The 20,656-nt window shown below is 55.6% G+C and overlaps 9 protein-coding genes across 9 annotated transcripts; 3 read left to right on the top strand and 6 right to left on the bottom strand.

The window, feature by feature from the left end:
- Window positions 1-379: 379 nt before the first annotated feature.
- V1518DRAFT_416030 (uncharacterized protein) lies at window positions 380-1,813 on the top strand. Its single transcript, XM_066903950.1, has 3 exons — window positions 380-1,135; window positions 1,195-1,309; window positions 1,362-1,813. The coding sequence occupies exons 1-3, from the start codon at window positions 491-493 to the stop codon at window positions 1,559-1,561; spliced, it is 960 nt and encodes a 319-aa protein (XP_066759838.1). The 5' UTR covers window positions 380-490; the 3' UTR covers window positions 1,562-1,813.
- Window positions 1,618-3,697, bottom strand: V1518DRAFT_416028 (velvet factor-domain-containing protein). Its single transcript, XM_066903949.1, has one exon. The coding sequence runs from the start codon at window positions 3,345-3,347 to the stop codon at window positions 1,929-1,931; it is 1,419 nt and encodes a 472-aa protein (XP_066759837.1). The 5' UTR covers window positions 3,348-3,697; the 3' UTR covers window positions 1,618-1,928.
- Window positions 3,698-5,652: 1,955 nt separating this feature from the next.
- On the bottom strand, window positions 5,653-9,061 carry V1518DRAFT_450461 (muts domain V-domain-containing protein; the record flags this gene model as incomplete). Its single annotated transcript, XM_066906509.1, has 11 exons — window positions 5,653-5,762; window positions 5,793-6,360; window positions 6,400-6,557; window positions 6,621-7,521; window positions 7,578-7,699; window positions 7,751-7,909; window positions 7,961-8,031; window positions 8,086-8,121; window positions 8,178-8,308; window positions 8,423-8,663; window positions 8,769-9,061. 11 exons carry the CDS (start codon window positions 9,059-9,061, stop codon window positions 5,653-5,655), a joined length of 2,790 nt encoding a protein of 929 aa, XP_066759836.1.
- A 369-nt stretch (window positions 9,062-9,430) lies between these two features.
- On the bottom strand, window positions 9,431-10,658 carry V1518DRAFT_416019 (uncharacterized protein). Its single transcript, XM_066903948.1, has 2 exons — window positions 10,390-10,658; window positions 9,431-10,336 (listed from the first exon to the last, which is right to left on the bottom strand). The coding sequence occupies exons 1-2, from the start codon at window positions 10,458-10,460 to the stop codon at window positions 9,628-9,630; spliced, it is 780 nt and encodes a 259-aa protein (XP_066759835.1). The 5' UTR covers window positions 10,461-10,658; the 3' UTR covers window positions 9,431-9,627.
- A 1,001-nt stretch (window positions 10,659-11,659) lies between these two features.
- On the bottom strand, window positions 11,660-13,236 carry V1518DRAFT_416016 (uncharacterized protein). The gene has a single exon (XM_066903947.1). The coding sequence runs from the start codon at window positions 13,108-13,110 to the stop codon at window positions 12,070-12,072; it is 1,041 nt and encodes a 346-aa protein (XP_066759834.1). The 5' UTR covers window positions 13,111-13,236; the 3' UTR covers window positions 11,660-12,069.
- On the top strand, window positions 13,190-14,623 carry V1518DRAFT_416015 (uncharacterized protein). Its single transcript, XM_066903946.1, has one exon. The coding sequence runs from the start codon at window positions 13,345-13,347 to the stop codon at window positions 14,548-14,550; it is 1,206 nt and encodes a 401-aa protein (XP_066759833.1). The 5' UTR covers window positions 13,190-13,344; the 3' UTR covers window positions 14,551-14,623.
- Window positions 14,624-15,406: 783 nt separating this feature from the next.
- Window positions 15,407-17,835, bottom strand: V1518DRAFT_416005 (Enolase, C-terminal TIM barrel domain-containing protein). Its single transcript, XM_066903945.1, has 6 exons — window positions 17,665-17,835; window positions 17,273-17,404; window positions 17,085-17,213; window positions 16,796-16,863; window positions 16,548-16,617; window positions 15,407-16,495 (listed from the first exon to the last, which is right to left on the bottom strand). The coding sequence occupies exons 1-6, from the start codon at window positions 17,708-17,710 to the stop codon at window positions 15,633-15,635; spliced, it is 1,308 nt and encodes a 435-aa protein (XP_066759832.1). The 5' UTR covers window positions 17,711-17,835; the 3' UTR covers window positions 15,407-15,632.
- A 166-nt stretch (window positions 17,836-18,001) lies between these two features.
- On the top strand, window positions 18,002-19,496 carry V1518DRAFT_416003 (P-loop containing nucleoside triphosphate hydrolase protein). The gene is made up of 3 exons (XM_066903944.1): window positions 18,002-18,263; window positions 18,316-18,385; window positions 18,441-19,496. The coding sequence occupies exons 1-3, from the start codon at window positions 18,054-18,056 to the stop codon at window positions 19,403-19,405; spliced, it is 1,245 nt and encodes a 414-aa protein (XP_066759831.1). The 5' UTR covers window positions 18,002-18,053; the 3' UTR covers window positions 19,406-19,496.
- V1518DRAFT_416001 (Peptidyl-prolyl cis-trans isomerase B) lies at window positions 19,379-20,644 on the bottom strand. The gene is made up of 5 exons (XM_066903943.1): window positions 20,384-20,644; window positions 20,224-20,318; window positions 20,041-20,162; window positions 19,863-19,989; window positions 19,379-19,810 (listed from the first exon to the last, which is right to left on the bottom strand). The coding sequence occupies exons 1-5, from the start codon at window positions 20,519-20,521 to the stop codon at window positions 19,570-19,572; spliced, it is 723 nt and encodes a 240-aa protein (XP_066759830.1). The 5' UTR covers window positions 20,522-20,644; the 3' UTR covers window positions 19,379-19,569.
- Between the last annotated feature and the right edge of the window lie 12 nt (window positions 20,645-20,656).

Below are 20,656 nucleotides of genomic sequence, written 5' to 3'. Positions count from 1 at the left end.
GCGCAGTTGCGCAGCGCGCTAGTCGCCGAGTATGGCTGGCCGTTCTCAGTTAACTGCGCGGATTTACGTTATGGTGCGGGACACGCCGCGTATCGGTGAGAGACAACAACGAAGGCGGCTCCGCTCTTTGCAGCCATGTCTACTCTTTCTTAAGCAACAAGACAACTAGTAACCGCGCAAGTAATCACACTGCCCGCGGCCATCGCGATCCAGCTTCTCAGCTTCTCAGCCACGGCAACTTCCAGAAAGGGCAGGCATTCTTCTGGGCGCGCGGCTGCAGTGCGGCGACGTTAATGCTGGCCATGCAACCGAGCAGCTTAGGGTTAGCGCAACTGCCCCTGCAGCCTCTGCGGCTAGCCTATTTTGGGCACGCGTGTGTGCGTGCGTTGTTGATGCTGTGGGTTGGGGTTTCCTCGAGAGTGCTGCGCTGATTGCACTGTAAGTCGCATGTGTTGATACGTCCACCGCGACGACCACGACTATCGACGACATGGCGCACGACGACATACCCATGCCGCCGGTACGGCACGTTGCGTACTTCCAAATGCACGCGCCGCTGCTGCTGTCCACGTCCTCATCCTCCTCATCGCTGTCGCTGTCCTCTTCGCCGTCGTCGGACTCGATATCGCTGGCGACCACACCCGCTTCCTCGCTCTCGTCCTCATACACTCGCGACTACTCGGCGTTCAACCACCAAACGCTGCGTACGGTCCGGAGTTCTTTGTTTTATACCCATAGTGACGACGCGGAGGAGGGGGACGGGGAGGAAGAAGAGGCCGAGTTCACCAACTGCGCGTCCTCGACGCCAGTTACCGTCCCGACCGCCCGGGGCAGTACCACCGCCGCTGCTGTGCCTCCGCCCGCCGTCCGCCATGACAAATGCGCTGCGGAATTCCTCGACCTCCTCGCCACGCCGCCCGTGCTCTCTGTCCTCGCCACTTTTATTGGCTACAAAGACCTCTCTACGCTGCGCCTCGTCTGCCAATTCGCCAACGCAATAATCTCCGAGACAGACGAGTACTACGCATACCTGCGCTCGCTGACGATTCGATGCACCGTCGCCACGTTTGCGTGTAAAGACACGGAGGAGTTCGAGCGCGGACGGTGTATGCGGTGCGACAACGCCGTGTGCCGCGTATGTTGCTGTCGGGGGGCGTGTGTGCGCTGAACGGAGCTCTAATGCATGTGATATAGAACTGCATTTCGAAAACGCCAACACATGCCGCTTCAAGTCCGCGCGCACGACACGTGTGCAGCACATGCCGCTCCTCACTCATGCGCGGCCGTTGCCAATGCGAACTCCACTCGCGTATGTCCGCTCGTGCGCCCACCCCACATTTCACGTGCTAACAAAGAGGCAGGTTGGATATGTCCGCCGTGCCACCTGCGCGAAGTCTACGCGGACGACAGCGACTTCCTCACCCGGCGCAACGCATGCTTCATATGCCGTCGCCAGATCGACAAGTCACGCGACCTACAGCGTCATACGTCATCATTATTTACATCGTTTGTGTCTCGGGACACGAGCGTGTGCAGTTGGTGCAATAATTGGATGGCATGATTTTTTTACGGGTGGTGTTCGCATAAGGAGTTATACAACGGCATAGGACGCACTAATTAATGGCTAGTCTTCGTCTATTCGGTACTTACAGGCTGGGTTACAAATAATTGTTATATGATACAGCAATACGAGGTTTTGAAATGAGTTGCAAAACTGTCTAAGCAGAACTAAATATGGAACACATAACGTTGCGTGCAAATGACGGTATTCCTAGGCATTAACTCCGGTTACGTATTCAAACATAGACAAGACCATGCAACAAAAAGCAGAGACAAAATAGCATGACAAAATCGTGCGAGACATCAAAACAAAACTAAACGCCTATTCGTGTACACCGAAACCGCACGGTCGTTTGAGCGCTTTACTGCTACTGTTGGGGCTGTTGAGGGGGCGGCGGCGCCTGTGGCTGCTGGTCGTTGTCCTTGTCGTAATTCTTCTTCTGGTCCTTGCGGATGGGGATCTTGATGCCCTGCAGCGCAAAGCAGCGGCTAAGCTCGGTGCTCTCGATGACACCGGGGAACTTTTTCGCAATGTAGACCCTGAAGCTGTCAGAGAAGCAAGTGGCCTGGAAGCGCGCGGTGCCGGTGTTGATGACCATGAGTGGCGGTGTATTTGCAGAGGACGACGCGCCAAAGCTGGGACCGGAGGAGGACGGCTTGTTGGCGTTGCTGTAGTTGCGCGCCGCGGTGGCGGTAGACGAGTGCTGCATGCTGGCGGCGGGATCGCCGGCGAGCAGCGGCGTTAGGGGCGATCCGAGGTTGACGAACGAGGCCTTCAGCTTGAACTCGCCTTCGGTGCGGACGGAGAGGTCCTGCAGGATGAACCAGATGCCCATGTTGCCGGCAGGGTCGTACAGCTTGAACGCGGTGGCCACCACGCTGCCGATCAGGTTCTTCACTGGCGGGGCGACAAAGGCCGGGGTGGTCGGGGCATGGTTCATGTTCGGGGACTGGTGGTACTGCGCGTACTGCTGGTTCTGCGCCTGCTGGGCCGCAATCGAAGACAGCGGCAGCGTGGACACGAGGGAGAGGTTCTGGGTCTCGTCGACGGACCAGAGCTCGACGGTCAGAGCAAAGAAGGAGACATCGAGCTTCGAGATGTCGGCATCGCGGCCGGTGGCCCTGTCCTTGATAATAAGTTGGATGCAGGGCGGCGGGGTGATCGGACGACGGTCCTTGTCGCCAAAGCCACACATGCGCGCACGCACGGGCTGCTGCACGACCTTGAGCTCATAGGTATAGAGTTCGGACGGGTCGTCGTAGCGAGACGCGCCCATGAGTGTATGCGAGGTGGGTTGCTGCTGCTGCTGAGACGGGTGCAGCAGCATCTGTTGCTGCTGCTGCTGTTGTTGCAGCATTGGCGTGGAGTGTTGTAGCTGCTGCTGTGGCAGGGGACCCGAAGCGAGGTGGAGCGGGAGCGAGGTGGAGCGGTGGTTGTCGTACATGTGCGGGGCGGAGCTGGGGAGAACGTGCTGCTGGTGCAGGGACAGGGGCAGGTACGCCTGCTGGGCGCCGTCGGCGTAGTGGTGCTGACGCTGCTGGTGCTGCGCGTGGTACTGCGCAAGAGGTGCGAGCTGGTGCGGGGGGGATGCGACGGGGAGCGGCCGCAGGAAGTCAGCGACGGGGGGCGAGGGCGAGAGCGACGCGGACGAGGACGAGGACGGGCTGGTCGAGCCGGGTGTCGCGCCTGAAACGGACGAAGCTTCCTGGTAGAGAGGGAAGGGAAAGGGGGCGGGGGCAGCAGGCGGTACGGAGGACGCAGGCGTGGACGGTGCGGAGGGCAGCATCAACGTGCGGGCGGCGGGGTGCGATCGCGCGGGGCTGGGTGGGCGGAGGCGGAGCAGGCAGGCACAGGCGGAACTAGACGGGCGATCGTGGGGGTGAGCACGGCGGCGAGTGGGACTGGGGGAGACGCTGTGCTGTGCAGTCCGGCGCGGCAGGGAGTTTCAGGTCGCGAGTTGGCGAGCAGCGGCGCGGAGCAGCCAGAATATATACACTATCGCGAGCACGCCGGCGATGACGAGGAGCACGTCGTTAAGCGCACTCACGAGCGTCGCGCGCTGCACTGCGGTGTGGCCGCCGCTCAGGCGCGATCCGCGTCTGCTCCTCCGCCTCCGCCCGCCGCGCTGCACTTGCTCACTGCCCTGCGCCGCCAAGGGCCCGCTCACGCTCACGCTCACACGGCAGTAGCACCCTACTCACAGCAGCACGTTACTCCGCCACCGCTCACGCACTGCACCTACTCTACGCACTCTCTATCTCGCCGCTTCCTGCTGCGCCCGCGCTTCCAACCCCCCGGTTCGCAACCGCCGCCACGGCACGGTTCGGTTCGGTTCGGTTCGCTTGCCCCCTATCTGCCCTCGGCTACTCCCGAACTGCCCCTTGCGGCCTAGCCGGTTTGCTACGCCCGCGCTTTCGTCGCCGTCTCGCGACTGCGCCCGCGCCGCCCTAAACTCGTCGTGTCACGCTCCTTCTCCTGCTCCTCCGCCTCCTCGTGAAGACCCCACACCAGCCTCCGGCTATTTAGCACCGCCCTCGTGTCCGGCCGTCCGCAATCCGCCCGCTGCGGGAAATTAACACGTGCTATGCATGAAGCCAATCTCGCCACACTGCTCCAACTCAAGCGCTCCGGTTCCACACCACTTTCGTAGGCCCGTCCCCATGGGCTCACGCGCATAGACAACGCGTTGACGTCACTGCGTAATTACTCCTCGCTGATCCCCCTTTTAGTCCCTGTCGGCGGCACATGAAACACCCGCGACCTAGTTCAAGCTGTTGCTAGACTGAAGCCTCGACGTACCAAAATGCACGCACCGTCGCGACTTGCTCTCGCCCGACCCCGTCGGGCCACGGAATTATTAGCAAACTAATTAAGCGCCTGTCAGCCTCGCCTGCGTATAACCTTAACCGCGGGTGTCTCACATCGGAATCGCACCTCTTGCGTGCTCTCGCGTCGCAACGCCCTTCCTGCGCGGTATGCTGGGGACAGTATACATCTGCCAACAGATCCGCATCCGCATACATTGAATGCTAGTTTCTCGCGCGTCGCGCACAGGGAGGACGATCGTGCTATCATGTTCTGCACGAGTCTCAGTACCCTTACCACGCACAGACCAGCCAACGCGGAGCTTGTTCCGAATGTGCGTATACGCAACGTTTTTTAACGTCCGCTCTGCCGTCCCACCTGCCGCGTCCCCTTGCCTGTTCCTGCTAGCGCCGCGACAATGACCATCTCATATTAGCTACCACGTTCCCTCTCTAGTTACTTCACTGATCACACTTGGTGCTGTTGTGCGTAGCGTGCGTCTGCTCGGTTACAAGGCGCGGACGATCTGCGCGCAATTATCTGCCGTTCTCGACTTGCGGTCTATGGCCACGCCAGCGTAATTTTACCTGGTCTCTTCTTCACATCCCCAGACATGTGCTCGGCAGCCGTCGACCGTTGTACTTGACATATGGCCCGGCCGGCCGAGCCGGTCGAGGTCCCCACACACCGGATATCTGCTCTCTCCCTTCACTTGCTTCCACCGCTGCGGCCGTTGAACCGCCATTACACATTTTATGTCATACACCGCTGACGCAGGTACGCAGCGGGTCGAGACCCAAGCACCTTCCCTATTCCCGTGAACGCGACGCAAGTCACTCCCTGGCGATCATTCAGCTAGCTAGCTAATAGCTACTGTTTCTCCGTAGTCGCAACTGTCCAGCCCCCCCTGTCTTACACGGCGTCGACACACACGCACTAATCGTCCGCTCCCCTTGCCGCTCCTGAGGTCGTGAATCATGGAGTCCCTGTTGAACGCCCCCAGAGCCCGTTGAGTTGATGATCCTTGCCATCTGTCGTATCTCTGCGCGGCTCTTTGACATGCCGCGCTAGCGTGCTGGCAACACGCGACCCTCCGAGCTGCAGCCACGCGGCCGCTCTTCATACTTTTACACTACTGCCTCCCTTTCTCTCATTCCCTCCCAGCCCCTCACGACCAGTCTTGCTTCTTGCTGCCTAGTCTCACACCTAGTCTATTCTTATCACAGCAACACAGCACGCCTCTCCTTTGCGCAAGCTAGTTCACCTGTCTTGCCCTCACCTCCCCATCACTCGCTCATCCGCTCCACAAACCGCGCTTGCAGGTCACAGAGCCACCCTCCTAAAACGCGATCGTTCTGCTCCTCTTCCGCCCTTCCCTCCCCCCCACTAAACCGGTCTTCGCAGTAACGCCACACATTCCGCAGACTCGAGTATAAATCAACAACGCTCTTTCGCCGCTTCGCAATCATCGTCTTGCTCTTCCCTCTCTCCCCTTCCGCGCCTTCTTCCTCAACCCGCCGTCGCCGCTCCAGCAACATCTCCGCTATCTCCCCCGCTCGTCTCAACAACCCTCGCGGCAGTGGCACAAGCTCCGCAAGCCGCAACCCGTAGTGTCCTGTCTCGGTGTTTGTCCCGTCAGCGATCTTATATAGCATCTTCATCTTCCCCGCACCATCACTGCCTCCCCCGCGACGCTCCTCCATCTCCACACACATGTGCAAATTTGCAACCGCAGAGTGTGTGCCTAATACCTCCGCGATCTCTGTAAAATGGGTCACAAACACAACCACTGCCCGTGTCTCTACCAACTGCTCCGCAATCGCGAGCGTGACCGCAAGCCCGTCCTGTACGGACGACCCCCGTCCCATCTCGTCCACGAGTAACAACCCGTTCGCGTTCGCGTTGGCAAGAATAAACGCCGCCTCCCGCATGTCAGTCGCAAACGTCGACGTCTGTGTCGCAGCCGCCCCCGTACTCGTTGCGGCCAGGCTGGGCTTCTCAGCGTCGCCTCCCCATTCCCGACCGGCCCTCACCACCTGCATGTCGTCCTCCTCGTTCGTTGAAATACGCGCGTGCAAACACTTGAATATCGGAAATTGCGCCTGCTCCGCCGGCACAAAACTCCCCATCTGCGCCAGAATACACAGTAGCGCCACTTGCCTGATATACGTTGACTTGCCCGACATATTTGCTAATTATAGTCAGCATCAGCCCCTATCTCAAAATCAAACTACTTTTCCGTCCTCTGGCATACTCCCAGTGATAATCTGGAACCGCGACGTGCGATTATTGACGTAGATATCGTTCCCCACAAAGCGAGACCCGCGCCGTTGCATCACAATCTCTTTTACCGGATGTCTCGCGTTCTTTACCGCAAGCACCCTGTCCTCGTCTTCGCCATCGGTGCAATCCCCTCCGCGAACGATAATCGGTCGCACATACCCTTGCTCGCTAGAGGTAGCGACATGCGCAAACGACACCAGCATGTCAAGCATTCCCACCCCCTCGCACGCCTTGTACAGCCCTGGAATATGCGCACGTATCTCCTCAACCAAGCTCTCCACGGTTTGCTCAGACATCAGCATGATCTCGCTCAGCGCGTCTTTCAGTTTACCGTTAAATTTCTTCAGCTCCATCGTCGTGCACTCAATATGCTGCTTCCGCACAACAACCTGGTCCACAAACTCGGCTGGAAGCATGCCCCGGTTCTTCTCTTCGTGCACAGGCACGCGCAGGTAATACCCCCGCGCAATCTCAAACTTCACCTCCATGCTCTCAAGATCCTCGTACGTCTCCTTCAGCCTGGCCACGCTCGCCAGTACATCCTCCGTAACCTCATTATACGTCTGCCGTGCGACATCCAAGAAGCCGTTGCGCCCCTGCTTTACCGCGTAGCACCGCTGATTGCGCAGCTCGACCGCGGTCTTGGCCCAGTTGCAGTCCTCGTTGATGCTGCTGTTGATCAACGCCTGCACTTCCGCAACGCACGGATCCGCACACAGAGATTTGATTGCCGCCAGCAAATCAGAACGCACGCCGCGCAGTGACGCTTCTATTTGCTGCAGTCTCGCAACCGCATCTTTCAGTAAAATAATGTCGTTAATGCGCTGCTCCGACATCTGAACCGTAGCCTCCTTGGCAGGCAGCGACACCAGCTAAGACAAGAAATGTCAGTCCGACATCGCCCACATCCACATCAAACTCAGCGTACGGAAGTCAACAGCCGATCTAGATCGTGGAACTTTGCAAGCGACGACTGGCACGAAAAGAAAAGTTCCTCATTCTGCGTTAGTTCTTCGAGTGCGTCGTATCTCGCCTCCAGCGTTGGTATATCTATCAACTTCAGCACTCCCCAACGCAACAATAGTGACGTAACATCTTTACCAGTCAGGGGCTGCAGGATCTGCGCCCTCAATAACCGCACGCCCATCGGCGTGCCCGTGTTCTTCAGAATACCAAACAACGAATATTGCGATTTTACATTGTCGAGATTCTGCAACAGCTCCAGATACTTCACCGTGCTGTTGTCAATCATCATGCTTCCTATAATTTTTCAGCTAATGCTTGTGTTCTTCCTCCTGTAGTTCCCCTTACCTTCACTGCCCTCGTATCGAATGCGCAAGCTATGCCGAGCAAATTTTAAGTTCATGTGAACATCAATATACCTATCGCAATTAATAAGCAATTAATGCCAATAGACATTCTAATAATATCGTTACTTTAAAACGGCTGAAAGCGCACATGTCGCATAGAACCTTTGCTCGTTAGCCGCTTACCTCTTCAAAACCTGCACGCCACACAAAAAACATACTTTGCAGCAGTAAGCACCCGTATGTCATTTACGTCCTTCGGAAACGTCAAGTCTGAAATATACTCCCGCCCGTCGTTCTCGTTGTAGAACCGCCGGGGCACGCCGATCACGCGAGCCTCGGTGAAGTTGTCCTGCACGATTCCCAGCAGCAATGAGTTCGTGGCTGAGGCTGACGTGCTTATCGGCGCCGCTGCTGCTTTACTGCCGCCGCCACCGTACCGTTGGTATTGTTGCTGTTCTGTAACTGCCGAGGACGGAAAGAGAATTTCGATGGGCTGGTACACGCTGATCTTGTGCAACGTGCGCACAAATGTCTGCGTATCTGCGAGTTCGCACACCACACACTCGCCTGTGTCCACGGACAAAAAGCACAATCCAACCATTGATGCGACCCCACGGCCTTCAGATACTGCGCAGATCACGCGTGGGGTTGAAGTTGCGGTTGCCGCCGACCGCGTCGACATGGCAGAGTACGGTCGCGAGATGCTACCTCCCGCCGCACCCGCACCGGCTGCTGACATGGGTACCATTGAATTTCTCGAAAACTTGCGTGAGGATGCTCTTGAAAATGGCCTCGCGTCACTAAAATACGAGCTCCCGCTGCTATTGGTAGACCGGCTCCGTTCATCGAGATAGTTGTACTGCCCCGGACCCTCGTTCACGTATGATGACTCCGATGCCGAATTCACAGCAGACAGACGTTTCGTCTGCGCAGTAGAAGAGGACTGGCGAGACGAGGCTGATGATGATCGGTTGCGGCTAAACGACGAGGATCCGCCTCGCGGCTTGTCGCTGACACTGTGTCGGGAGCGGGGTGACCACTGCTTGCGGCGTAAGGTATTGCCCCTATGGGACGACGATGTGCTAGCCTTATGAGACGGCATAAGTAATCACTTCGCCTTTGCTCGACAGCCCTTTCTTCGATCCTGCATGATAAATGTTAGATACCTCTATGACCGTTATGTTCTGAACACGGCCGTAGCAAAGTATGTACGCTATACAGACTAAGTTATGTTGTAAATTTGATCTTAAGCAAACCACAAGCCAATCTCTCTTAGTACTAAGTCAGAGATCGCGATTCGACGTTTTGAGGTAACCGCGTGATGTAAGTGGCAGTCAAACGCCGCGAAAACGGGCAAACGCGTAAGATGCGCGTGAGACGCGTCGTAAAAGAACCTTAAATCTAAGAGGACGTGAAATCGAACTGGCGGCCTCTAGTCGCGTGTTAGTCTTTCACCGGCTTCACACGAATATTGTTCAATTAGTAAGATGATATTACTAGCTAATCTTACCAAAGAAAAATTCAACTAAACTAATGCAAAATCCAAGTTTTCTTCTGTAGCCTGTTCATCTCGTTGATTTTCCAGTTTGTTGGCGGTCCGGTATATCCAAAAATACAAAAATCAGGAACATAAAATTGTTTTAGCCAGCTCAATCCTTAGCCGGTTGATTAAACCTCGGCGGCGGCCTCGGGAGCAGCGTCACGACCCCACAATGGGTTGCTCTTGGTGCCAATGATGGAACGAGCCTCAGCTTCCGGAGCAGCATCACGACCCCAAAGTGGGTTGGACTTGGTGCCAACGATAGATTGAGCTTCCGCCTCGGGAGAAGCATCCCGCCCCCAGAGAGGGTTAGACTTGGTGCCGATAATCGAGCGGGCGTCGGCCTCCGGAGCAGCGTCGCGGCCCCAGAGCGGGTTGCTCTTGGTACCAATAATAGAACGAGCCTCTGCCTCGGGAGCGGCGTCACGACCCCAAAGCGGGTTCGACTTCGTACCGATGATAGAACGAGCTTCCGCATCTGGAGCTGCATCACGACCCCAGAGCGGGTTCGACTTTGTACCGATGATCGAGCGGGCTTCAGCCTCAGGAGCAGCGTTGCGTCCCCAGAGCGGGTTGCTCTTGGTACCAATAATAGAACGAGCCTCTGCCTCGGGAGCGGCGTCACGACCCCAAAGCGGGTTCGACTTCGTACCGATGATAGAACGAGCTTCCGCATCTGGAGCTGCATCACGACCCCAGAGCGGGTTCGACTTTGTACCGATGATCGAGCGGGCCTCAGCTTCGGGGGCCGCGTCGCGTCCCCAGAGCGGGTTGCTCTTGGTACCAATAATGGATCTGGGATCAGCCTCGGGAGCAGCCTCGCGACGGCGAAGGTCGCTAAACATAGTCAGTCGTGGACGAGCGATAGAGCGAACACAGATGGTACTCACGCAACAGGAGTAGGAAGCGCGAGAGCGGAGGAGAGGAGAGCCATGACAGCCAACACAGAGAGTCCCTTCATTGCAACAGGAAAGAGCCAAAGAAAGAAATAGAAAGAGAGAACGCGCGACCGATAGCCAAAGAGCGGAAACTAGGAAGTGAGGTGTGTGCAGCTGATGAGGAGGAGGAAGGGAGGTATTAGAGCGGGATCCGCGACGTCTTTTATATACCAGACGCACCGGCGTACAGCCTGACAGATGCCAGAGCGCAGAGCACTACGCCCACGCATGGCAGGAGGCACGAGAGAGGGAGGGGGTATCCATGAGACATCTCCTGGACACTAATCCAGGGGAAACCTATCGCGTGGTAGCCACGCGAGTGCGCTAACATGGCCACATGGCTACCATGTGATTGGAATCTAGAGCGAGAGATTAAAGCACCGGTTAGCGTACACCTGGCGCCGAGCTGAATGCGGAAAGCCCACGGAGCCCAACGGTGTTCCAGTTCCGGGAGATACCATCTGTAGACGCTGACGCCACGAGACGGGAGACAACGCGCAAGCATTGTTCCGCGTACTTCAATGCAAATAATGATGATACAACCAAGCTGAACGCTGGTAATGTCGCGTTCAACCAGTTGAACGCCTCGCTGAGAATAGGCGTCCTTGCGGACAAGTCAACGAGCAACAGAAGTTAATACGTAGCTCAGAATGCATCAGAACACCGGAAATCATCAGAAACAGTGCCCAGACAGCTCAAAGGTGATTGGCAGCAAGTCCAGTACGGCGTGCGCGAGCGGGATCCAGGGACAGGTTTGCTGTTGCGCAACTGCCTGATTAGGCGATCAATGGTCGCTCCGCCGCTGAGCCGCACAAGCACAGAACACGCGGTCGGCCAAAAACAGGCGAGAAATTCAGCCGTAGAGAACTTGTTTTGCCCGACTTTGTGGGGCTTAGACATGCGCTTTAGCCCGCCACGCGGGAAATTGAACTCGCGCCAAGCTAGATGCTAGTCCTCTTGCCCCCTCTCGGTCTTTGCCCTAGTGCCGGACGACTCATGAAGCTGGGTAAGTCTCTACACAGTACACTCTTGCAGCTTCTGCTGCTCAATATTTCGTGTGGGTGCATAATTAACAAGATCATAATATGGAACACAGCAGATTCTGCTGCGAATGAATGCAAACTGGAAAGTCCATGGACTGAGAAACCAAAATTATGATTCTGGAAGCACTCAGTTTCGCAGTATTATTTCCAAGCTCGATTTACATTTGCAAAAGCCAAAACACGAGCCAGCTCAAAAATCAGCCCGCGAAACTTTCTCGTGTACGGCGAAATAAGGTCTCTCACTTTTCTTTCCAGATCATTTTTTGTAAAGAAAAGAAGTGCGCCTAGAATAATATAGTCTCTTATAGCGTAATTTGCTAGCGCCGCCGTCCGCTGCAGAGCCTGAGCACAACGCTCTTGGTAACTTCCTAAGAAGCCCATCTATAACAATCCCCTGCTAATGAGCTACATGTGGATGGTATATCCCCGTCATAATTCTCATCTATCTGCTTCCCGGTCGTGCTAGGTCTGCATTGGTCCTTGCTTCCTCCCTATGCCGATATGCCGATCCAATTTAACACTGCCGAGGTATGCGCTTACTGCAGAGTCCGCAAAGCACCGCACAAATAGCACAGTAGAGCTCTTCTCTTTAGAATGCCCCTGATGATCTACCGAAATATCCGCTTGACGGAATATCATGCCAGCTGGATATGGAGTACAGAACTCTGCTCCGCACTGCATCATCCGCGGCGCCGTCATGCAGCGACGAAGACGATCTCCTGTTGCTCACTAGTCTACGGTCGCCCTCCACTCCCCTGGTATCTAGAGTGCGAATGTCGATTCCAATTCGGGCACAGGTATCCCGCAAGCTTTTCTTGTCTCCTAAAATGACCCCGACGTCTGCTTTCAAAAGCGGGGCTAAGTCCCCCGTGCTATCCCCAATATAGATTATTTTCGGTCGTCGCGTAATACTAATGTCGTCAGTACCAGTATTGAGCGTACCATGAAGACGGCTATTCGCCAACTGTGTCGCAATATCCTCCCGCGAAGCGGTGAACGGACTCGCCCTGATGGCTGCGAGAAGCTCGGCTTTGTGCGCGCCGGTACGCATGCAGAACGATCCCGTTGTTAACAAACCAGTGCCACGACCGGCAGTGTCCAGGTCGATGTCGTTGCAGAAAATCTGCAAGCCGTCATCCTCATCGTCGTCGCTGCAAATCCCATTAAGCCGCAGCACTTCGTGTATGAACAGACCACTCCAGTTTACGGATACGACTCCTATTCGCATGTGCATCTCTTCCCTGCAACGACGCAAGACTGCCCCAACACCTGGCTGCAGACGCACGCGCAACGCTTGCGTGGTCAGATCCGCACTAGTGACGCCGCGAAATAAACGGCTTTGCTCAACGCGCCGGACAGATGCTTCTTCAACGCTGTCGAGTGCAGCCAGATAGGCTAGCTCGGCGGCGATCGTTGTCCGTTGTGCGAGGGCTACATTGTAGGATGCCGCAAATGCTGTGTAGTCAGCCATATAAGTTTCACTGAAGTGGCTCCAGCTGGGTATCGCGTCATCAGAAGCAGCATCGTCATTCGCATGTGCTTGATAGGCCGCGTCCGCAACGAGGTGGAGGGTGTCCTCGACGGTGATCGTCTCGTCGAAGTCTACCAACAATATCATGTCCGAGGTCATAATGCGCGTGTATCCTGAATTTCGTGTCAATGCGCTGCATCCGCATCAGTCATGTCGGTTAATTTCCAAATATAAGTTGGTCTGGTCAAGCCGAATGGGGCGAGAAAGTCATGGTGATGCGCGCGGTTAAGGCGCCGAGCATCCAGTTTGAGCCGCACCATCTCAAAATTCATATCAGCACACTTCGCGACAGGGCCCAAACTTCGCACAGCCTCTCTGGTCAAGCAATCAGCAATGGCGGACTATCGACAACTCCTCCGAAAGTACTCGGAGGTGTACACAGTCTTCTTGCCGTTGTTTACAGTCTTTTTGATCGTCTACACAGTGCTCGTATCAGTAATTCCCGATCGAGAATTTGCCCCGCCGGAGGATACCTCGGACCTGCTGCTTTACCTGCATCGCAACCTGATTGAGATATCTTCGGTCACTGGTACCGAAGGCAGCGTGGCGAAGTTTTTGGATAGCTATCTCAAGAGTACAGGCTGGACCGTCGAGCTGCAGCCAATCTCGTCGGACCCGAACCGGATGAACGTCTTTGCCTATCGTGGCAGCGAGCGTAAGACCAAAGTTCTGCTCTCTTCCCACATTGATACTGTCCCGCCGTTTATTCCGTACTCTGTGCATGACGGTTTCATCTGGGGTCGCGGCTCTGTCGATGCGAAGGCTTCCGTGGCGGCGCAGATTGTTGCGGCCACCGAACTGCTCTCGTCAGAGGCTGTCGAGGCCGAGGGCGACATCGCCTTGCTCTACGTCGTCGGCGAGGAAGCCGAGGGCATTGGAATGACTACGGCCAACGACCTCGGACTCTCCTGGGATGCCGTCATCTTTGGCGAGCCCACCGAGCTCAAGCTCGCGGTCGGCCACAAGGGCTTGCTCGGCGCCGATCTCGTCGCCACGGGTCACGAAGCTCACTCGGGCTACCCCGAACTAGGCATCAATGCAGTTTACTACCTCATCGATGCGTTGTTTCAACTACAAACGGTTTCATTTCCTTACTCCGACCTGCTCGGCAACACTACCTTCAACGCCGGCACTCTGAAGGGCGGCGTCGCTGCTAACGTGATCCCCGCAAATGCCAGCGCCGAACTGACTGTCCGCGTTGCTGCGGATTTACCGGGCGTTGTCTCGATGATCGAGAGCATCGTCGACATGATCCCCCATGTCACGGTAGACTTCACTACAATGTATGCCCCTGTCCGGTGTGATTACGAGGTGCCTGGGTTCGATACTACTGTCGCCTCGTACGGCACGGATATTCCTCATCTTAACGGGTCGCACGCTCGGTACTTGTATGGCCCTGGCTCCATTCTGCTTGCACATGTTGCGAACGAGCATATCGGCGAGGAGGAGCTTCGTGACAGTGTTGTGGGATACAAAAAGTTGGTGGCGCACTCTCTTGGAAAACAGAATGATTTTAAGCTGGCCAAGCAGGAGTTGTAAGTGTTTTCGTTAGAGTCTGGAGACGGGAGTCTTAGAGACGGTGCGTAGGTAAAATGCATCTTGTGAAATCATGTTGAATGGCGCGTGTCCCGAAGCAGCAAAGAGCATCTTATATGGGATACACTCTTTCACTTCCATCTTGGTTGGGAGGAGGACAGTGAAGCGCGACGCGCGAGACAAAGTGACGCGTGGCGAATCGTGCTTGACAGAACGTCAACACGTCCGAATCGCGATTCTCGCCACGACTACAAATCCACGCCCTCTCTGCTGCTCTCTTCTATTCATTGACTGCAGACATCGATCTGCTCTCGCATCCTGATCGCTGCAACACATAGTCGGATGCTATGCAGGAACCGGAGCTTCTAAGATGCTCAGTGGCTTGCTGCTAAGTGGCGCGTATAGTGGAATGCCACGCGAGAAGGAGATCAACCTCGGTTTTTCACTACCTGTTAAGATTAAAAAAGAACTTCTCCCAGACTTTAAGACTGAAGAAGAGCACGAAAATGATCATTGCGTGCTTGTATCCTAGTTGCCCAGATCAACAGTTATACTGTCTCCTCAGTCACAATTGCCAGGTCTCTGTGGTCTCGTCCGATCTCTCCCATGAGGCGCTTCCGCTCATGGACGAATCTTTTTGATCTACATTAACTGCCGCCATCTATTTCCAAGCTTCAAGCCAAGTAGCTTGACTACACAAAGAGGCAGACGCAGCTCGCTGCTGTTCTAATCTGCCAACCCTGCGTCTTGCCTAGGCTTACGCTGTTCGTCCGTTCAAAGCACGCACTGCACCAACTTCACGATACCCTTGAGGACCACCGCATTTTCACACACCACCAGTCGCAACATTTCAAAATAATTCCAGAATTTTAACAACTATATTAAACTTCAAGCTAGTCAAACAGATAGTAGAATGAAGGCATAGGCTCGAGTAATAGACCGCCGTCAATGGCCAGCATGTCAGACCGCATATCAGCCGGGCCCAGCACCAATATAATAAATCCAATCTTTAATATTCACAACATGTACTGACATCTTAACAAATTGTAGTATGTATTCACAGGTAGTTATACACTACACAGCACTTAAAGAGTAACAGACACGCGGAACTTGTCGCCGGCGTAGATGGCCTTGTCGCCAAGCTCCTCCTCGATGCGGAGCAGCTGGTTAAGCTTGGCGAGACGCTCGGAACGGGCGGGAGCACCAGTCTTAATCTCACCACTCTGAAGACCGACAACAATGTCAGCAATGGTAGAATCCTCAGTCTCGCCGGAGCGATGGGATACCATGACACCCCAGCCAGCGGCGAAGGAGTCAAGAGCTGCCTGGATGGACTCGGTGAGGGTACCAATTTGGTTGACCTTGAGCAGAAGAGCGTTAGCGGCCTTCTTCTCGATGGCGGTCTTGATTCGCGCGGGGTTGGTAACGGTCAAGTCGTCGCCGACGATCTGGGCATCGGTCGCGCTGTAAAAGTGAACCCACGCATCCCAGTCGTCCTCGGCAAAGGGATCCTCGAGCGAGACGATGGGGTACTTCTTGACGAGGTCAAGGTACAGCTCGGCGAGCTCCTTACCGGTGAGCCACTTGGAGGGATCAGACTCAGGGTTCTTGAAGTCCATGTCGTACTTGCCGTCCTTGTAGAACTCGGAGGAAGCGCTGTCGAGCGCAATCTTGATCTTTCCGGTGTAACCCGCCTGCTCGATGGCGTCGGAGATAAGATCGAGGGCCTCCTGGGGGGTCTGGATGTCGGGCGCGACACCGCCCTCGTCACCGACGTTGCCGGCGGACTGGCCATAGCGATCCTTAGCGAGCTTCTTGAGGATGTGGTAGACCTCGGAGCCCATGATCATAGCCTCGGCGAAAGAGGACGCTCCAGTGGGCGCGATCATGAACTCCTGGATAGCGAGACGACCGCCGGCGTGGGAGCCACCATTGAGGACATTGAGGACTGGGAAGTTGGTTAGCGCATAGCGGAGGGGCACGCATCCGAAAAAACGTACAAGGCACGGGGAGGACGACGGGGTTCTTGGAGCCAGCCAAGTCCGCGATGTGAACATAGAGGGGCACTTTCTGCACGTCGGAAGGCGGTTAGCAAGTCGGGAAAAGTAGGAGGGCACGATAATAACGCGGACTTAGCCAACTCAGGGGGAATGCTTCCGGGTCGCAACCGGCGCCGGTGCCACCAGAGAACGTGGGGCAGACGGAGTGCCCCGCAACCCCGCACCCGAGCGACGAAAACAGAACATGCCTTTTCTCCGGCAGCCGCCTTTGCGACCGCCAGCGACACGCCGAGAATGGCGTTCGCGCCGAGGACCGCTAAACACCACTGCGGTTAGCATAGAACGCACGGAACGCTTCCGCTAGCCCCGCGCGCAGTTCCGAGGCCTGCTGTGTCGCGCCACTCGGAATCGGAGAGGAGCACTCGCGGTGCTGCTGCTCCACCGTTGTTGCTCCCTACAGCGCAGCACCGCAACTGACCCGCCACTCAATACAGCGCGCAAGACCCGGGGCCGGCCAGACTAGACAGAAATACATACACTTGTTGGGAGTGCCGTCAAGATCGATCATGAATTTATCGACCGCCTTCTGGTCCTTGATGTCAATGGCGGACGCGATCAGGGCGGGCGCGATGACCTCGTTAACGTTCTTGACTGCCTTCAGGACACCTACATGTCGTTAGAACCAGATTGCAACACCAATTACATAATTGCGTCATAGAACTCACCCTTTCCGCCCCAGGCCTTCTCCTTGTCGCGTAGCTCGAGAGCCTCGTGGACACCGGTGGAAGCGCCGGAGGGGACAATCGCGCGGTAGAGACCGGTCTCGGTGGTGACATCGACCTCGACGGTTGGGTTACCTATGAAGTGGTATTAGGTCCAGCTCAAGTAGACAGGATCGCAAATGCTACAACGTGAAAAGAAACACGCTGAAGCGGAGAACTGGGCAGATCGAGGGCCGAGCTGCCGTCACAAAACACATCCAGCGTTACAGCACATTCCTACTAATCGTCAATGGCAATATAGTCCCGACTGCGACACGCCATTGACATAATTCCACTTCCAGAACAGCACAGAAATCTGAAGAATAGCAAGAAAATTTACTGTGTTGGGGACATACCGCGCGAGTCATAGACGTAGCGAGAAAAGATCTTCAAGATCGGCATGATGCAGAAATAAGCAGAAAGAAGGGGGATGTAAAGAGGGGAAGAACTTTTGCGCGAAGGTGGTGGGCGTGCAAGAGGACGAGAGAGACGACGGGGAGGAGCGGTTATAAGGCCGCGGCGGGGCCTTACAGCTGCAGCGTTCGGACCCAGTCTTCTCATCCAACCGCCTCACACTGAGTGGCAGACTCACAGCCCTAGCCCAAAAAGTCAGTAATCTGCAGCACGTATACGTAATTTCCAGCACCTGGTGATGCACGTGCCTCTCCACCGAGCATCATCTCGCCAGCAGTGGCATCCACGTAGCTACACTTCGCTCACATCATATCCGATCTACGCCCCATCCATGGCCGATTCCGCAGAATCACAGCCGCTACTGTCCGCAACACCGGCTGAGCCGGTCACCGCGTCTATTCCAGGGGTCGATGTCGAGCGCGAACGTGCGCTAGAGGAGTTCAAGCGGAAGCTTCTCGAACACAGAGAGCTCGACGCGAAGCTGAAGGATCTGCGACTTGGCATCCGCGGGCTGCAGAAGGACTACGAGAAGACTGAGGATGTGAGTGTTGCGTGTGATTGGTAGTGCTTGTGGATCGGCTAACATAGAATAGGACATCAAAGCACTGCAGAGTGTAGGCCAGATCATTGGCGAGGTGTTAAAGCAGCTCGACGAGGAGCGATGTAAGCAACCAAATTGTGTCCAAAGTCTCATTGGTCTTATACTCACACTGTGCAGTTATTGTGAAAGCATCTTCTGGCCCGCGATATGTAGTCGGCTGCCGAAGCAAGGTCGACAAAGTCAAGCTGAAACAAGGCGTTCGCGTGGCTCTCGACATGACGACCCTCACAATCATGCGTATGCTCCCCCGCGAAGTCGATCCGCTCGTGTACAACATGACTTCCTACAAGCCTGGCGACTTGTCCTTTGCCGGCATCGGCGGTCTCAACGAGCAAATCCGCGAGCTGCGCGAGGTTATCGAACTGCCCCTCAAGAACCCCGAACTCTTCCTCCGTGTAGGCATCAAGCCGCCAAAGGGTGTGCTACTTTACGGCCCCCCTGGCACTGGTAAGACCCTGCTTGCGCGGGCGGTAGCCGCCACGATCGGCGCAAACTTCATCTTCTCTCCCGCGTCGGCTATCGTCGACAAGTACATTGGTGAGTCCGCGCGATTAATTCGTGAGATGTTCAGCTATGCAAAGGAGCACGAACCGTGTATCATCTTCATGGACGAGATTGACGCCATCGGCGGCCGACGGTTTAGCGAGGGCACCTCTGCGGATCGCGAGATTCAGCGTACTCTGATGGAGCTGCTTAACCAGATGGACGGTTTCGATTACCTCGGCAAGACGAAGGTTATAATGGCTACCAACCGGCCAGACACTCTCGATCCCGCGCTGTTGCGTGCCGGTCGTCTTGACCGAAAGATCGAGATCCCCCTGCCGAACGAGGTCGGCCGCCTAGAGGTATTTAAGATCCACGCCAGTGGTGTGCAGAAGCAGGGCGATCTCGACTACGAAGCGCTCGTCAAGATGAGCGACGGCTTCAACGGCGCGGATATACGGAATGTGATCACCGAGTCTGGTTTCTTCGCGATCCGTGACGAGCGCGATTACATCATCCAGGACGATCTTATGAAAGCGGTTAGAAAGGTTGCGGAGGCAAAGAAGCTTGAGGGCAAACTTGAATACGAGAAACTGTGAGCCCTTTTTTTGCTGGCATGTCAAGCGTATTCCTGTTATTTGTATTGTAGTAAATAGTACATTTCGGGTGGTAGATTATTGCCCTGCGCACCGTAATTACATCATAATCACCAGCGCGCACTCCAGAGAAGGTAGCTCTTCAACCAATTCTTGGAGCCATGAAGTCACAACTCATCCTTCGCGGGCTCTACCAAAGGCTCCGGTTCTGCAGCAGCTGGAGGAGCCTCTTCCGCTGGAGTCTCCTCCACTGCTTCGGGCTTATCCTCCTTGATCTCGCCGGACCTGGCAATAACGATGTCGACGGATGGCCGGTCGCCGCGCCCCTTTTTGGTCTTCTCGATCTTAGTAACGATGTCGTAGCCGTCGAGGACCTCGCCGAAGACGACGTGACGGCGATCAAGCCACCTATAGATGTTAGCCCATAGTGTTTTCTCGGAAGGAGAACAAAAGTACTCACGGGGTGGCAACGGTGGTGATGAAAAACTGGCTGCCGTTGGTATCACGACCAGCATTGGCCATCGACAGAAGACCGGCCTTGACGTGCTTGAGCTGGAAGTTCTCGTCAGGGAAGCGAGCACCATAGACTATCAAACATCAGTATCTTGCATGCAATTGACCTGAACAGTTCAACATACTGGACTTGCCACCAGTGCCGTCGCCGCGGGTGAAGTCGCCGCCCTGGATCATGAACTTGTCGATCACACGGTGGAATTTGGAACCCTGGTAGCCAAACCCCTTCTCACCAGTAGCAAGAGCACTGCGTATATGTTAGTTATGTGCCGGCTGACGATAACCATAACACCCGATGGCTACGGTACCGGAAGTTCTCGGCGGTCTTGGGGACAACGCCGCCGTAGAGACCCATGACGATCGTGCCGAGCTTCTGACCTCCTTGCTCAATCTCGAAGAAAACCTTTGCAAAGCGTTAGCATCTGTAATACCGCATGCCATGCAAAAATAAGCTAACGAGTGATGTACCTTCGACGTGATCTCTGGCGTTCCATTTTCTGTGGTCGAAGCAGTAGCAGGGCCACCGAAGAAAATAAAAGCGATGAAGAGGGCGACGGTGATGGTCACCAGACGAGCGATGTGCTCGCTTGACAGCTGGAACACCATTGCGATTGTTGGTAATGCAGCAGCGATGTGTGGAATGAAGAGGTGAAGGTGTCCTGAGCGGCTGTGCGTGTCGAAACGCCCAGAGGCAAGCTCCCAGGGCTGTCGTCTACGAATTCGACGACCTTCTCACCGCCA

Source organism: Limtongia smithiae (assembly GCF_038497785.1).
Source record: "Limtongia smithiae strain NRRL Y-17922 unplaced genomic scaffold V1518scaffold_5, whole genome shotgun sequence".
In the NCBI taxonomy this organism is placed as follows: domain Eukaryota; kingdom Fungi; phylum Ascomycota; class Lipomycetes; order Lipomycetales; family Lipomycetaceae; genus Limtongia; species Limtongia smithiae.
This window is presented reverse-complemented; position numbering and strand designations above follow the sequence as displayed.